Genomic DNA, 18115 nt, shown 5'->3' on the forward strand with positions numbered 1-18115 from the left:
AAGTCAGTTCTTATGATCTGCATTTAATGTTTAGTCCTGTTCTTCTATTGCTCCTCCTGGAGATTCACAGCTGAAGCCTTTTCTGGGTGACAGGATGCCACTAGCTGAGAAACATTCTGGCCACTATAAAGGGCCAGAATTGGTTTGTATGATTTATGTTGAAAGCACTCTAGGAGCACTTGTAACTTATTTTAAGGACGAGGGAGGTGAAGTTGCTGCTTACGTTTATCCACAGTGTCGTATTCCATGTCATGGTGACCTGTTGTTACTGAGGAAACTGAGTGGCAAGTATGTGTTGGGAGGATAGCAGCGTTGTTTTGACTCATTTGTTGTGGTTTTTGTTCTCATCTCATCCAAGAGCTTGCGGCCTGATCTCTCCTAAGGAAACTACTACCTGCCAAGAGTATCTTGGTCAGTTACCTTCTTCAGGCAAATACCTATGAGAGGAAAAAGGCAGGTTAAATTGTAAGAGTTCTGAATTTTTTTCAGATCTTTAGACAGACTAAATTATGAAAACAGAAATAGTGTGTGAAAGGGCTTTTTAATGATGGGAATAAATTAGTGACAGAGAAACTTCCTCTACAGAACAGCCTTCATGGTCCTTTGAAGACTTCTGATCTGATCCTTCTGTACCAAAGAAGGCACTGATTAAAACAGAGTAGTCATTAAGACTCAGTTTAGCCTCAGGTCCCCAGACTGTCTGGACAGAAGTCTGAGTCCAATGTCAGTGTGTTCTTGAGTGCCAGGCCATTGTAGCTCCAGCAGAAGAGAATTGTATGTTAGGACACCGCTTGCTTATTCTGCAATCTACAGCCTGTTGTTCAAAACTAATTCTAAACAGTAATAGAACTAAGAAATTTAGATGTACATTTTAATGGGAGATAAATTGTCAATTGAGGGGCTTTTTTTTGTTTGCAAATTCAATTTTCTGCCTTATTTCCCTTCATTTTCAGAATTGATATACAAAGAAGTCATGGACCTGGAGGAAAGAACCAAGAATGGGGTTATACGTGGGCAGCCAGCCCCTTTAGGTTGGTTACAATAACAGCACAGTACAAAACTACATAGAGTTGTAGGTCAGGAGAGTGTAAAGCTATTCAAGATATCCAACTATAACCTGGCTCAAAAATGTGGCCCTTGAATGACTGATAATCTCTAGAATTCTCTTTGAGTTTGCACTTATTTGAATGGAATATGGAGTTGGCATCATTTAGTGGAATATCTATTTTTATTATTCTGATAAATTTCTCTATTACTGATGCTTCATTTCAACCCTCTATAAAGATCCCAGTATGTGCTCTGTAGAGTACTTCGTACTGTCACAGTCTGGTTAGATGCGTGATTTGTAGCTGGTGCAGTATCACATAAAGATATAACCACTGCTTATATCTATTAAGTAATGAAACAGGATTTCTAGATTGTCTGCCTTGAAAATTCCTCTAAACAGAAAAATTATGCAGCGTATTCAGAAAGCATTGCTGAACTTCAGAGCAAGATGGCAAGAGTTAGCTGCTGCTGCTGACTCTTCTCAGAGTTTAGTGATGTCCTGGCTTTGTACTGCAGCATATCTGAAACTGGCTGTGTGCAGTGCAGCTGGATGCTTGCCATTTTCCAGACTAAGTGGGAGGGAGGATCTGCTATAAAGCCAGTCCATTTTCTTTTCCAAAATATGTAGATAGTGTCTAATTTGGTTCTCAATATTTAGTAGGATATCTTAGCCCTGGGTTTGTGTACTATTATCTTTGTGATTTTTATCTTCAGTCATTAGCATTTATTGTAATTCGACAGGTATCCTGTCATGTGAGTTTTGTGGTTCTTACTGTAGCATTCATAAAGCACCACGTTTTTACAACTCGTAGATTTTATTTACGTTGACAGTTGTTTGAGATGCATGTCTTCAGACCTGCCAAAACAGGGAGAAGTAGTGGCTGTTAGGAAGTGACAGACTAATGCAAGTGCTGAGCCATGCAACTGTATCTGCAACTGATTTGCTGTTTTGTTTCTCATAGCACAGGTGCAGCAATGATCAATGGCTCTCAGCATCCATCTTCGTCGTCATCTGTCAACGATGTGTCTTCAATGTCAACGGATCCAACATTGGCCTCTGATACAGACAGCAGTCTAGAAACCTCAGCTGGACCTCTGGGTTGCTGTAGATGACTACTTGGTCTTTTGGGGGGTGGGAGGGGGTTCCTTTTAGTCATTAATAGGGCACCTTTAAAATTTGGTGGTATTTTTGAGTGTTTTTTCAAAAATAATCATAGAATTCATCATAAAGTGCTGTAATTTTAAACTGTAAGTTGTGTTAAAAGCAGCCACTTTTTTTGCTGTAATTAACTGTAAAATATTAAACCTGATAATTTTTATTGTGGTTTTAAAATCTGCATATTTGCTTTACTATTATGCTGCTGATCTTTTTTTACTGAATTTGTAAGATTTGTTTTATCAAAGCACATATTAATGTTGTGGTCATTTACCATATCATGTATTATTTAAGATTTTATAGGTTTTCAATTTTTTTAAATTTAGAATTTATTCCAGATGTTTTGTTCATGATATCCTTCGAAGTTTTATGCTTGGTCATATGTCCATTGTGAGAGAGTTGGGTGCAGCCAGCTGTAGGCTTTTTGGAGCGTGCTGCTATGGTGCTGGCAGTGAATAATATGCTCTTTCATTTTGGCCACTTGCCTATAATACTTGAGTAAAAGCAACAATTACTGAATTTTGTTAGAGAAACAGTATACAGTCCTTTGTAAAGTAATTTCATTTGAATAGTTTTATGATCTTAAGAAAGCAAAGCCTATCTTCAAGGCTGCAGAAGCATCTAGCCTAGCGAAGGGATGTGATGTCTTCTGCACAATTGTGGCATGCCAAATCTCGTGATCACCATAAAACAAGAGGATACTTCATGAATAATACATTACAATGCAAATAAACTGTTTACTTCTAGCTTGTAGCCTGTTTTTGTACACAAAACAAAGGTGTATCCAGGACGTCTAGACTGCCAACAGGGAAAACAAATACGCTGTAGCTATACTTCCATGTAGTGTATGGTTTTTGGGAGTTTAGTTTCTTACTACTTTTGTCTGCACAGGTGAGTGCTTTCTGGGGAGAAGAGGAAAGGACGTGAATGCAGTAGGGGCAAAACTTCAGCTATTCTTTCTCCACCAAAAGTAACTGATCGCTAAAAACCATGAAGTGGTAGAAGAACCTCAGGATTCCTGTAGCTAATGCATTAAGTGAGCAATATATGCCATCCAAAGGAGGGAGAAATAGTGCTGTATAAATTAATATAGATCCCTTTCGTTTCACCAGTGAGACCAGTGTAGCAGAAATCTTTAATAATGGTTCATTTTAAGTCATTAATATGCAGTAGTTTTCAGCACTGAAGCTCCACGTTTCAATACGATTTTTAAACAAAAGATATATTGAAATATGTAGAACAGTTACTAAATACTCATGTAAAATGGTGCTGCTCCTCACAGAAGTGTTTTAACTGTTTACATTTTATATTTACAGAATGATTTATGTATTACTGACTTAAGTTTATGTATGAGTTAAACAATCATTCAGAATTTATTCCTTTGGAAAATGCAGATTTTTAGTGAAGCTAGGCTGTGTAATTGATTGCCATGTGTAGATGCATATTTTGTGTAGTGAATTAGAATGTAAAGAGGAATTTAAATTAGTAATGCTCACCAAAACGAGCATAAAAATCGCGGAAGTCTTGCCAGGCACAGAGCAGAAGCAAAGAATGTGACTGGCTACAAAGGTCATCTGGGAATGACTGATGCTCTTCAGTGTGGTTCCTTCACTTTGTTGGGTTAAGTCTCTTTTGTGGTTAGAATGGGAGGAGGGAAATTCATCCTTGCAGCAAGTTTCAGAACAGTGTAAGTGACAGTAATGCTTCCAATATCTAATATGTCTTTTAAAAAAAAATGCAGGATACAAGGAGTGGTAATGTCTCAAAGATGACTAAATTGATAAACTGCACAGTTGTTTCCCTGGCCTGGCTAGACTGCTGGTAAGTGCTATTTGTGTGTGTAATTTTGGTTTCCTCATTTGTATGGAATATTTCAATATTGCCTTTCTAAACCATGTTTGTTAAGGCATTTATTTTTACAGGATCCTGCCAAATTGTATATTACCTCAGAATAGGCAGGTCTTATTTGGATTTTTCTCGCACTGGAACATAGAAAATCTGCTCGATTTGAACAGAGACCAATAGAACAGCCTATTTTGTAATTTCTTTTTTAAATCCAAGTTTGAACTGTGAATTTAGCCAAACTTTTTGGTCATAGAACAGTACTACTTTGGTATGTAAGGGTTAACCCGGAGTATGCAGTTAAGACTGACAAAATCAACTTCAGATTCCTGTAGATGCTATAAAGAATGAGTTTTGGTAAATATAATCCCTCTTTTAATTGATTTTGGACCTCCTTGGATTGCAGCGATGACTGAAATATTTGGAAACTTTTCAGTAATTTTTGCTGTCACTTTCCAGTATCCTAAAGAAAAATTGCTTTAAAATGCATAATGAGTGAATCTGACCATTATTTTCTTCTTTCAACATAAATAGGCTGAGTCTAATATTACCACAGCAAGCAATCAATAGTAACTTCATTTTGCTCATAATCTCTAAGAATTGAGTTTTTCTTTTAATGTAGTGTTGATGAATGGCTGGGACTGTCTTCTGCAACCCATTGCAGTATGAAGTGAGCCATGTTTAAAGTGATTATTTCACCAAGGTCAGAGCTCTGGATGCTGGAACCTATAGTCCACTTCTAGCATCATCTTCATAGCAATGTTACTTTCTTCTTTTCTTCCAGTTGATTGCATTTTAGGCAAATTTAAAACACAAGTGAATCAGATTCTCAGTAACTGAGTTATTGCAGCAGTAGACAAGTCTTAGCTCTTTTTATTTGTTGAAATACAAAATGATTTCAGAGATCGTTGTACACTGCCACAAATAGCAAACAAAGGTATTGAGTGCAACTGTTTTTGTATATTCTATTGCCAGCTAATATGCTATCTAATACACTGTAAAAATTTATTCCTGAAATAATAAGCTTTATTTTAGTATACAATTTCAAAATCTTTTAATGACAACGGGCTTTACTAAAGTGCATGCAATGTTCCATTTCTAGGGCTGTTCCAACCCAGTGGAGTTGGTAGGGATTGAATTACAGTGAGCTGTGTCTGATTTCATGTCAGGTGAGCTTAAAAATTGGGCAGTAATAACATTAATTCCCACCTCCTGTGGCCAGAGCTGTGGCAGGCTTCAAGAAGAGAAAAGCTCCTCTCCCTTTGCAGAAGTAGGTTCCTCAGGGTTTTTAAAAAGATGGAAAGGTACGGGAGGAAAGATTAATACTGTTACTGTGTGTTGTATCTCTGCTCTGTGATGTCTTTTGATCTGTGATGTCTTTTGTTGAAGGTAGATGGGGTCAGAACTGGGATTGGTGTGTGTTAGTGGGGGGAGAGGGATGGGGGGGGGGGCGGGGGCTGGTTTAGAAGTTCAACAATTTGGTTTAGAAAAACCTGACTATACTGTACGTATAGTAGTATCTTTCTGGGTGAGAATTCCAGCTAGATACAAAGATAATGTTAGCATAAAACTGGTAAGCCTTCCTGCCCCACGCACGTGCAGAATCATGTGTGTGTGAATTTAAGAGGAGGTAGTGAGCTGGAAATGAGACGGTTATGGCAATAGCACCCTCTGCTGTTTCAGTGTAGAAGCAGAATGTTTGCATTACAGAAAATTGCTTCTCTGAACGTAAAAGCTATTCTGTTAGAAAGCAAAAACTCAGCACCTTGACTGACATTTTGGATTTATAATGCTTCAGCATTAATACATATGGCATTAATCTCAACACTGCATAAAGATCATCAAAGAGCTACTACAGGCACATAGTTCCTGACCAACCAGGAGTCCAGTATTTGCTGTTAGCAGCAGCTTGTTCACATTGTTGTATTTCATTTGCTTGTTAAATTTTTGGTTCGTCTGTCCGGATGTAGCTGGAGGACTGGAGCTGAAAGAGAGCAGTCTGCATAGGATTAGAAAGAGTTTTAATGGGAATCTGTGATGAGACTCTACTGCCTACCTAAATTTTCAAAGTGTTTTGTTCATCTTTAGTTATGGGCACTGGATTAAAGAAGTGATATTTTGGTTGATCTCTTTTACTCCCTAACGCAGATCTCTCTTCTCTATAGATGTGTTATAAATCAGATAATATTGTTTCCACTTTTGCCGTTAAAATTTTAAGCAAGGTTTTCTTGATCTACCTCACACAAACCATCTACGTTTCTAAGTAAGGAAAGCTAACCCTTGCTATTGGAACTACACTGAATGTGAAATAGAGAAATACACTTCCTTTAGAAAAATGAACCTTTGGGCCAATGTTGAGACAATATCAGTAGTTATGTTTCTTATATATTTCACGTAAGATGTTCATGTGTAATATATAGCTTGTGTACAATAATGTACATCTAGAATATTGTGTTAGTTGTAAATTGGTGATTTTATTATTGTAGTCTGGTTTTGTAGGTAAAAATAGCTTACTAGTAATGTCAGCTCATCCTTTACATTTTACAAAAGGAATAATTCTTGGTAAGCTTTGCATACAGATGAATTACTTTTGTAGGCCCAATATCTAGTCTATTTTTGAGAGTTCTTTAACTTTTATTACTAAAGTTGAGAAAGGAAAAAAACCACCTTAATGATTGTGATCATCCCTTCTGCCCCTTTTAAAGTATATTCTTAATTTTGTTTTGTCCCAGGAGATGCTAAGGGGAAGATACGTCATGAAAAATATTGGGAGAGTTATTTTTCTTCTTCCCTACATTTGATACCTTTCCTGTTTTTCCTTTATTCCCTCCAAATAAGCTGTTGGTGGGGCATTACTGAAAGCATTGTGTTTTTTTCAATCATTCATGCCATAGGTCATTACATGTGCACCACTGGAATGTATACATTGTTATCTAGTATGTTAATTGGTTATAATGATATTTTAAATAAAAAAGGGGAAAAAAAAAGCTTGACCACTATGCATTTAGTGTTTCTTCATTGCTAGGCTGCAATGACAAGCATGGACTTGACAGTAAGACTGCAGCTGGATTTGTATTAGCGTTGGTCTTTCCTGAAAAATGTTTTAAATGGTATTTATGTTCTTTTTTGTGTCTGAGCTCACGTGTAGGCAAAAAATGCTGTATTTCTTCCATTCTTGCTTCTTTGCTGCCAACTGCAGTCTGCCTGCCCTCCTGGTAATGAAGCTTCCTGTATGCTAGAAAGAGGTAAGCTACGGCCCTGCCAGTGTGTGAGGGCACAGGGCCTGGGCCTTTAGGAAAAAAAACCTCAGAGCTGATTGCCAGAGAAGCTTTAAGATACCTGATTTTTGAAGGGCTCTTACTGGAGAGCAAATTTGGGTGACAGGACCACTTCCTGCACTGGTATCACTACCAGTACTTACTTAATTACCTTCATTTCCAGCAGGCTCTGTGAGTTCCTTTAAATGAAGACTCGGGATGCCCTCAAATTGTGTTTGGCTGCATGCTGCCATGTTGTCTCTGCGTCCCATTTTTGAGGCGAAGGTGCCGCAGCTGTGAGCAGTATGGTACAGCCTGCCTCCTTCCTCTGGAGCAGCTCTTCAGGAGGTGTTCTTCTAGGAAAGCGGTGAGGCTCAGAGATGTTCTTTTTTATTTGCCTATGTTAGCATAAAGTGGGGCTGGTTCTAAGTAACACATGAATATAGAGTAAGGCCTGAGACAGTCTTAGCTCTGTCAGGGATTTAGCTGTATTAACTTCATTTTTTATCATTTTGGGCAGTAGTTCTGGCTCATAAACCTAAAGCTGAAACTGCATACTGCTGCCAGCCTGTATAGACCTCTTTGGCAAATGTGGATCATTCAGTAAGTTAGCATTACTACTTTTCCTTTTCATATTAGAAATACCATGGAGACCTATGGAATTTCTTTATTATTCTCGAATATTTGGCTTTGGATTTATTTTTTCAAGTATGCGCTTATGTTGAGTTTCTTTCACTGAATTTTTTTTTCTTTGTTTCTTTTTTGCCTGCATAACGTTGGAAGCAATGTTCCAAGCTAGAATGCTACCTGATTCTGTGTCTTATTAGGACTAGCAAACCTGTAAACCGCTGTTAAGGCTTCAGTTTAACTGGGGGGAAGGGAGGTTGCTGGAAGAAGCTAAATGCCTGTAAAATAAGGAGTGTGCTTAGATCTGTGAGATAGGCAGATGAAGTGGTGGGAAAAAGAGTGTGCGGCTGTCACTAAAGATAGTATTATCCTCCTCAAAAAAGGAGATGGTGATCCATGGGGTTACGTCCAACAGCATGAGAGTATCCTCATTTCTTGCAAAATAGCTCACGAGAGGAAATGAACATTATGTGTCTCTTACCATGCTTTGGAGTCTGCTTTCTGCCGAGGTATATTTTAGCAAGAACAGGGTAGAATGTAATTTCTTGCAGCCTGTACTGCAGTGGATCATCTTCAAAATGACCTGAGATCTATTACTTCTGAAGAAGAGGAATACATATTTCTGGAGCACAACAGTCAACTGAATGTTAGTTCCATTAATTGCTGTGAGCAGATACAGTTTGCTCTGCGAAACTGACAAGAATCAAATTTATTCTGACTGCTAGACCACGTAGTGTGCAACACAGCTAATAGGTGATCCTGTCTTGGAGCTGAAGACTTGGGATGGGTGAGTTTGTTCCTCACTTTGGCTGTAGATATTAGTTGTCTGGTATTCTCAGTACTTACTTAAAGAATATTGAGAATTGACTCATTTGATTTCTATGAGAGCTAGTGAGCATTCTGGTTTAGTTCTCCTTGCTTTGCGTATTTTTTAGGCGCTCAATCAGCATGGCTCAGTTTGTATTGTAGCGTCCTGGAATTAAAGAGAGTAGTCTGTACTTGAAACATACAGGAAGTAATGCAGTATGAATTGTTTAAGGGACGTAGGCTGTCAGGATGTTGGATATAATGAAAAGTACCTGTGCTGGGGTAAGAAGGTACAAAAATAGCCTTATTGATGCTACTTTGGATTGAATGCCTCTGGTAGTACACACTGTCACTTTTACCAGCCTGGTATTTTAATTGCAGTTATTTACAGCCTAGTTCAGGCTATACTTTGACACCAAGGTTTATTTTTGAGGACTGTTATTAGACTTCACTCTACCTAAAGCCACTATGATGTTCCAGCTGAGACTCATTGTTACAGGAATTGCTCCTTACACTTTGTGCATCTTAATTGTTTTAAACAGGCCACTGTCTTCCTTGCAGGCTCAGTTGTGACCCTGTAAGCTGGTGAGGAGCTGTGACCAGTAGTAATACACTGGAAGGATATGATCTGTGGTGATGCTCGTTAGTATTACAAGGAGGGGCAGTTAAGGCTGATGCTGCTGCCTGCAGGTGGCAGGCTGCTCCTGCTGAACAGTCAGGATTGTGCCACACTGCTTCACCACAGGGGTTGTTAAGAATCCAGTGCAGTTGGACGTGCTTGGAAACTGTTCAAAAATACCCAAACAGGTTAGTTATATTTCACTGCTTTGCTTGACTTGCTGTAACCAGGAAATATGAGGCTAATATGTTTCTTTTTGCTCACTTTAAGTGGCTTACATTTCTGTGGGAAGGAGGATCCCTATAGTGAGGCAGAAACAAATTAACTTCTGTTCAGCCATCCGTGAGATAAGGAGAACATGAGCAGTGAAAGAAGGTGCGCAGTGTGCTCGTACTGCAAAAAGCCCATTCCAAGGTTACTGCCAGATAATGAGTTATATTCTTTTCTAGCAAGAAAAACAAAGCAAGGTCATTTTTCTTTTTAAATAGTTAAATGAAGCAAGCACCTTCACTGCAGTCTCTATATCAGTTCCTAGTCAGTTCATGTGGTCATGGGACTTTTCTGTTAAAATCATTCTCCTTTGAGACACCCAAGCTGCATCAGCTGTCAAAAATTTCCTCAAGATGGATCTGGTGAAATAGTGTTCTGTGTGCAGGTTCTGTATGACTGGGGGCACTCCAAATGTTATGCAGAACTTCCCCAGTCAGTCAGTTCCTTGAAGGGAAGTGAGCCCTGACAAGTAATTACTGGAATTACAACTTCATTCTAATAATGTGTGTTCTTTTTGTAGATGTAGTGAACTTAGGCTACTAGATTGTTTGCAGTTCTCCTTCTATTCTCTCATATCCCCATAAACTTACTTGCAACCAAAAAAATCAACTGCTGTTCTCCTGTGACAGTTAAAGGTAGATCCCACCCTTTCCTTTCTCCATCACTAACTGCATTAATTTCTCTTACAATAGTTTTGCTATTCAAGTTAAAATACCCACCTCAGTTGGATGTGTTTTGATTATAATAAGAATTTTCCTTTTCTTACCTTGATGTCTGATCACTACATATCAACTCATATGAGATTTCTTTTTTCTTGTAGCTAATGCTGCTCGATTTTTGGCTCAAAGTAAAAATAAGTTACCTAGGGCAAAACGTGCATATTTAAAGTTCCAGTGAGTTTCTGTGGCCAATCTGGTTGTTAAACACATACACTTTAATAAGTCATATTTTTGTGAGGCAGTGGAACTGCTTGATACCTAAGGAATAATGTAGTGAAACTGTCAAAATTTCCATTATTTTCAGCTGTTCAGTAGACATTGTTTTCAAAGCATCTTGATAAAATAATGCCACTTTCAGCAATGAGAAATCTGAACAAACTTTATGTAGAGAGTAGGGAGGAAAAAACCTCATATTCAATCCATATGCTAAGCCACACTGAACGTGGTGACATACTAGAACTGCGGTCCTCCCAGCTCTCACCCATCTTCCATACCTTTCCATTGTCCTTGAACCAGCAAAAGGATGGTGCAGGAAATCCAAAGATGGAACAAGTACAGCAATGGAGACCAGAACCTTTTGACCTGTGGATAGGAAGTATGTCCTTTCTTGTTCCTGAAAATCTAAATGTTAGAGCATTACGTTTAGCAGTCTTTTCCCAGCTGGCCCAAATACTACAGAACATGAAAAGACAACAGAGCACATGTTGCTGAGAGCACAATCACTGCAGAATTACTCATGATACATGAGTATAACATAACAAAATGTGCATTTTCACTGGTTTTGCCAGAAATAGAGTTTTCTGTGATGTACATCAGGTTGTTCTATTTGGGGACTTTAGCACTTTGACTCCCACCAGTTAAACATCCTAATGTTGAAAAAAACTCTTCCATTTCCTTCTGCAGGAGGTGATTCCTCTTCTCTGCATCTTCCCGAGCACGTTCAGAATTCCTCAGTTTTATCTCCAGCATTGTGTATTTCTTTCGTTCTTGGTCCAGTTCTTCTTCTAGCCTAACCACTTGCTTCCTCAGGTCTGCACTTGCTTCTTCAATTCTTAAAACCAAACAGGAGAAAACAGGAGAGGGAAGAGAGAAAAAAGAAAGAAAAAGAGCTTTTTAAGTGAATAGCATGATAAGTACTGCTATGATAGCTATGATAAATATAAGTTGTTCAACTTAGAGCTAAAATATCTTAATTCTAAGAGGAAGTTTTAAATGAGAGTACCAATTACTATTTTATAGTTAGTTAATATCAAGGTTAAGGGCAGGGGGTCCTTGAAAGCTGGATCCCACTCCATTTGTATCTTGAGAAAATAAATATCCTTAAGCAAGTCAAGTCTTACAAAGCAATGCTTTTGGTAGCAGACAATGTCTGAGGAGATACAACTCAAGGCACCTGTTGAGTTCGGATATATAATTTCCAAAAGAAACAGCAACCTGTTTTTACCCTGATATTGTCTTTTCCTGTAAGATATCCAGTACAGAAGAACACCCTTGAAGGTCAGTTAGTTAGGAATGAATGAGGTCACAGTCCTTCCTTGCCTTCCATCTTATGGTATTTTCTGTAAAGTTTGTCACCAACAGTGAGGTTGGGGAGCAGAAATTTTTCACACACTACAGAATTTTACAAAAAACAAAACAGAAAACAAAACAAAACAAAACCACCAAAAACCACATTTCATATGAGGAAGAATCTGAAGGACAGACCTGAAATAGTTCATCTGTGCACAAAGCTCTAATTCAAGACTCAGAACCGTTCTCTAAGGAGGTCAGAGACCAAGGTTCATGTTTTTGGATTTGAAATAAAGCGCAGAAGGGACATCATATCCTGTCCTCCCACTCATGTTTCCTAATTGCAAGACGGAGTAGTGGTGTTCATACAGAAGAAACAAATCCAGATAGGAGTCAGACAGTGATCTTTAAGAACAGGCTCTTCCTAGGAAAGGTATCACTCTACTTCAAATTAAAAATAGAAGAATCATAGGTTCAATGAACATTCTAATACCCAACGGTGAAAATGAGGTGCCTGGCTTCCCTCTGAAACTGGGAGTGGGATATTTTTACACAGGGTAAGTGACACTTAAAAAGGACATGTACCGCCTCCACAGCAACATCTAAAAGAAGAACTTTTTCAGAAGAAACTGAATTACATCTTGTGACGACCAAGAAGCAATTTTGCAGACAATGCAATGCACTGCAACCCTGTTCCTTCACATACAGCCAAGAATGACATTATTATCATTGTTACCAACTTCAACAAATTACAAAGTCACACCCATGAGCACTGATCACAAAGTGCAACAGACCAACAGCTGCACTTATAGGTAAACAGAATATCTGGAAAAAACTGCCAGTCCTAGCCAACATTTATCACCCAGCTGTGTTCTGTGATGCAAGTGGACTCTTGGGAAGCTAATATGCAGCCCCCCACCCCTCTTGCTACATTTCTGTTACATCCCACAGATCTGTGCTACCAGTTAAATTTTCCTTCTGTGAAATTTAGCAGTCAGCTACAGCAGCCTAAACACGACACCCCTGTTCTGAATACAAAGGTTCACAGTACTGACAGACATTTTACATACACAGTAATAGTCCTCTTCAGGACATTTCCAGTTTCTTAAGAGTCCCAGGTGGTAAACATGAATTACTGAAACTCAACAGAGAATGCCTGATAATTATACTAACCTCGAGGGAGAAATGCTCTGGAACAGACTGGTTACAGGAGGGCCATAAAACTTGCCTCCCTCTGACTAAGAGGGAGAAAATGGGCAGTTGATAATGATAAATAACAGCTTTTCCATCAGCAAGTGTTCCTTACCTCTGCCCCAGGCAGGTACCGACTTTGCTTTCCCTCCACGTACGTGTGCCAACAAAAAGCTCATATGCCTTCATTAAAACATGCCCTACTACACAGACTGAATTCTACAAACAAGCAAAGGTACAATTGTAAAGGAATTATTACTTTTGGGGACTAAACTGTCTTCATAACGCCAGTGAGGTAGTCCCCAGTTTTCCTGCTAATCTGCCACACTCCTTCACTGTAGTCAGCTCCTGTCTTTCCACAGGAGCAGACTTTCACGCGCAGTCAAAAGGAAATTAAAATGTTGCAGCTGCAGTAAAAACATTGCAAAATTTTTGAGAGCTGAAAAATTTGGCTTCAAACTCTTAGTCTCGACAGCAAGATCCTTGGGGCTGTAATCCCAAACAGCTGGAATCATCCTGCTTAATACAAAAAGGCAGTGATTGCATCTTGCCTAGTTTTATGAAAATGCCACCAGTTTGTTAGGCACCTTCCCCTTGGCTACTTTGCTCTGTGAGACCTGGCCAATTTGTAGTCCTCCCCTCCAGTTACACTAACTGCTCTTTGTCCCTTTCCAGCTGAAGGGGGAAAACAGGTGTTTGTTACAGCTGAAACAGCTGAGAATGCAGCAGGAATGACAAACAGGTCCTTCATAGGTGTCCCAACAGCTGAACACCATTGGAAAAATTTTCTTGACGATAGAGAAAGCCATCACTTCCCAGAGGCAGCAAGAAAGAATGGGCAGGTACACACTTCCAAATTTTGCAGCCTGATCTCATTTCTGTTTGTTACTCTGTATCCCTGCAACAAGGCTTGCCAGAGCAGTCCTGCAGATTAAATGCAACGAACGCACTTTCGTCTCCCTACCAGTTTTGCAGAGGCTGGCAAACCATCACCACAGTAAACCATAAAATACAGCAGGAAGGAAAGTAATATTCATACCTTAACAGCTGGCCCACTGGTAGAGATCACAGTTCAGACCAGGGCTTTCCAAAACAGCTTTTGATAAATAACAATAAAAACGATGCAGCAGCAAACTTAAAGCTGTGCAAGTGTGCTTTTGGTACCGTGTGTAATAGACTGGTTGGATACTGAGACGTGTAAATGGTACCAGAGTTTTAATAATGCAGGGAGTCTAGCACTAACTAAACACACACAAACAAAAGAGCTGAGAAGAAACAAATTCATAAGAAATGTGCTTGCAGCCCTTCTCCAATGCAGAGCACCACTACTGGTGCCCACGCCAATGACAATTCTTCTGTATTATAACATGGTATACAATTTCACATATTCCTTTATATTAAAATGTATCTAATTCCTTTGAGTAACCATATTTCTTTCATGTGTGTACTCTCCCGAGTACTTATCTAAAAATCATTCTGTTGAACTCTTAAACTCGTAAAAACTGATACACCAGCTCACACAAATGAATAAATAGGACTCTTCCTAATTATTAGGAGTACTTTCTACTTCCTATAGCCCCTGCCTTTACACACACCTCTCCTGAAAACATGAAAAACATTAGCACAAAGAACCACCAAGTTCAGCTCTGCTGCCCAAGCAGCACCTTGCTGCTGCTTTCAGTCAGTACCACGCACGCAGTGTGAGCAAAGGACTGCTTTGAGAGCATCTAGAAATGCTGCTTTGATTTTTGAAGTTCAACATAAAATGGTTACTGAAAAAGTTAGAACTGAGATGCAATTTCAACAACAATAAAACCAGCAAAGAATAGTCACAACCATTCTTCTAAGGAAAGTTTCCCTTGGAAAAAGCAGCATAAAACCTTCACTTTCAGACTGATTTGACACAACTCTCAGCACCTGCACAGACCACCCTAGATTCTATTCCATCCCCGCAAGGCAGACGCTTGCCTCACTGTTTCTTCCAGAACACTGACAAAGAGCAGACTCTGACAATGACCAGTGCTGTTCCAATTTCCACTGAAAACCAACTGAGCAATACTGGAATTTCCTATGTAATGGAAATCCCATATTTGATCTTATCTTCTGTGAAAGAGAAAAGCTGAACTCACAAAGCAGTGAGGAAAGACCAGATCCAAATTTACAATCTTCCCAAACTACAGGTCCCAGAACCAGAGAGCTTGGTAGCCCCCACCCGTGTTCAAACAGAGGTGATGATCATAGAAGACTTCCTTGTCTCCACCGTGCATGTGACATTACCTTTTGATACTGGTCTCGTACTCAGTCCTCTGTTTGCTCAGTTCTGTCTTTAGCTCTACCACCAAGCTCTGTAAGGCCCTAGAGCATCTGACAGAGTCTCTGGAAGCTGGAGCTAGGTTGCTCTGCTCACTGCTGCTGCTGCAGGCTTCTAACCTGTCGATGCTGTTCTCCAGATCTGCAGTCTTGACCTCACTCTGAGACAGTGAGCCCTGAGTCATCCACTCAGTTTGGAGAGAGCTTAAAGCCGAGGAGTCACTGGCCCGACAGGCTGGGCAGCTGCTGACTGAGTCCACCACGGAGATCTCACACGACGATGTAGACCAAGTGGTGCTGCCCATACTGTGTGTGCTGAGGGAGAGGCTGGACGAAGGGACATTGTCATAAGTAGAAAGTCTTTGAGAAGAACAAGAGTCTTTAACTCGTTCCCCAGAGGCTGTCCGGCGGTGGCCTCGGAGAGAGTACAGTCCATTCATTAGCCAGTTTCCACTCGAGGAGAGATTGGGGATGTCTAGGGATGAGCTGCCCAACTTTGGACTCCCAGACCGTGCTCCCTGTTGGCGGAAGGAGTATTTCCATGGAGGCAGCGTCTGCACTCTTTTGCTGGGACTGGTGGCAGGCTGAGCCAACTTGCTGCTGTGCTCCGGAGGGGTGTTTTTCAATACAGGTCCAGGGGTGGCCTCCAGTGACACAGCATTGCCAGAAGGCAGATCAGCAGGGCTGGGAACATTGCTTTCTGACCTGCTGTCCTCTCCATCCTCCTCAGAGATCCACTCCACGGTGTTGCGTGGACGCACGGGTCTAATTTCCAGTTGGCTCCCTGGCACATCTGCCTGAGGGACAGCAAAGATTCTCCCCTGTTCACTTATCAGCACCGTCATCAGGTGCTGAACCAGTGAGGTGCCTGTGGGAGAAAACAAAGGCAAGAATTCCATGAGACATGGAAAGCCTGATGCTCCCTGTCTTTGAGGTGCCATGTGAGCTCCTTGTGGGGCAGATGTGTGGGCACCATGCCCTGCAGTGGGACAGTACAAACCTCTCTTGGCCATTCTATACAGGCCTACGAGAGACAGGAGTTACTCCCAGTGCTGGAGATGAGGAATAGAAATGACGCAGGCATCTGTCTACCTGTTGAACGCAGCTGACTTGCACAACACAAATGGTCAGTAGTAATGATTGATAAATTAGCCTGCTTAAGGACGCCTTTGAGGATGACAGAGGAGGAGGACACCTGGAAAAGAGGGCATGTCTGTACCACACTGTGGCACCGGGCTCAGAGCTAGCATCAACTTCACTTCAGCGTGCGCAGCTCTACAGGTCAGCATAGCTCTGTGCAGAGATGCATGCTGGATCCTGAGTACACCAACATGTCAGCTAGCATGGAGCATCTTTCTGTTCAACTTCCAAAACTAGCAGGCTTCCACTGACTGGGGTATCTACACTATGCCAAAATTCACAGTCTTAGCAGGCCCAGAGCTAGTGTTTACAAAAGCACCAGAAGTTTCAGCCTAGGCATTCTGCTGAACTCTACAGAGAAACTTGCCAAGAGTGTGACATCTGTATGACAGATGCAGCTGCACACGAGGGGAAAGAGATACTTCTTGTACTATCAATCTATTTGTAGAATGCTCTTCACTTACAATTCTAGTAAAAACATTCAGCAGTTTGAAATGAAACAGCACTCATTAGGAAATACGTTGAAATGCAGTCCAAGGTGAAAATGAGATTTCAAGTATCTGCTGGGGAGTCACAGATAAATGCAGCTTTCCGGATACAAAATTAAAGCAACAAGGAAAAGAGATTCTGACTGACAGGTTTGTTTCTAATCATTAAGAAGGATCCAAAGGAAAACATCAAATTTTAAGGTAGAACACAACATAGGTCACAGCCTAAAGCAACCAAGTGTATGTTCTTTACGATAGGACAGCAAAACAAAAACCAGGTGTTACAGGAACATAGGTACCAGTAAACACTGTAAAGTGGAATATAAGATGCCATAAGGGCTACTCTACTGGAACAAAGTCTCTCCTAAAGAATCACGAATGCAGCTGTAGACAGCAGCTAGCATATTCACAAGGAGACCAACTTGATTAAGAGGAGCTTCTCAAAACATTCAAACAAAGAAGTAGAGAGTATACAGCGAGTGCAGGAAGTGCAGTGACAACTATGTAAGCCCACAGAATGAGTGCTTTTCAGTAGTGTAGAACATTATAGACTAAAAGAATACCACTTATCAAACCTAATACAAAATATTTTCTACAAAAGAGAAAAACCTTAAAAAGAGCAAATATGTAATTAATGCTAGGTTTACTTATCATCTGAAATAGAGAATAAGAGTAATACCCAGAGTTCTACGATAAGGACTTGAATATAATCATGAGTCTTGGCCTGATAGCAAGATGTACACTCACCTCACTTACAACTCGCATTTACCTTCTGTGATGTGGGGAGTTCAGCTGTCCCCACCTTTATACTGCTGAATAACCAAACATCTCTTTCTGCATGTGCTGACTCGCATGGAGGTGGATAATTTTCAGATTTTTGTACATGCTTCAGGAGAAAGAAGCATTCATGCCTGCAACCAAGTCCTAAGTGCACTGAGGTTCATTGTTAGTTAATCTGTTTCACCTTTTCTCAGTCTCACTTGTGGCTTTTTTACTTATTTCCTAAAGCAAAGACCCAGTCTTGGGGAGTGCAGAAGTAACTACTGAGTGTAAGAGATTTTTTTTCCGGTCACAGATCTTTTTTTTTTTTTTTTTTTTTTCATTCTTTTAAAATTAAAACAGTATATGTCTTT

General features: G+C 40.1%; 2 protein-coding genes across 20 annotated transcripts in view; one reads left to right on the forward strand and one right to left on the reverse strand.

Annotated features, from left to right (window-relative positions):
* MAPK8 (mitogen-activated protein kinase 8) overlaps positions 1 to 7038 on the forward strand; it is a 48856-nt gene extending 41818 nt beyond the window's left edge. For 5 of the 9 annotated variants that reach the window (XM_040703166.1, XM_046942981.1, XM_025151966.3 and 2 more), the window contains exons 11-12: positions 954 to 1031; positions 2010 to 7038. In XM_040703166.1, the coding sequence (XP_040559100.1) occupies positions 954 to 1031; positions 2010 to 2026 (95 nt within the window). In that variant the 3' untranslated portion in view covers positions 2027 to 7038. The remainder of the gene's footprint in view (positions 1 to 953; positions 1032 to 2009) is intronic. The other 4 variants (XM_046942979.1, XM_004942132.5, XM_001233168.7 and 1 more) reach the window with 1 other exon arrangement.
* The window catches only part of ARHGAP22 (Rho GTPase activating protein 22), a 135582-nt gene continuing 122368 nt past the window's right edge, over positions 4902 to 18115 (reverse strand). For 9 of the 11 annotated variants that reach the window (XM_421651.7, XM_015288434.4, XM_004942126.4 and 6 more), the window contains 2 exons: positions 15322 to 16222; positions 10706 to 11395 (listed from right to left, as the gene is read on the reverse strand). In XM_421651.7, the coding sequence (XP_421651.2) occupies positions 11167 to 11395; positions 15322 to 16222 (1130 nt within the window). In that variant the 3' untranslated portion in view covers positions 10706 to 11166. Of the gene's footprint in view, positions 10488 to 10705; positions 11396 to 15321; positions 16223 to 18115 lie in introns of those variants that run through there. The other 2 variants (XR_003075959.3, XR_001467131.4) reach the window with 2 other exon arrangements.

Source organism: Gallus gallus, chromosome 6 (genome assembly GCF_016699485.2).
Source record: "Gallus gallus isolate bGalGal1 chromosome 6, bGalGal1.mat.broiler.GRCg7b, whole genome shotgun sequence".
NCBI lineage: Eukaryota > Metazoa > Chordata > Aves > Galliformes > Phasianidae > Gallus > Gallus gallus.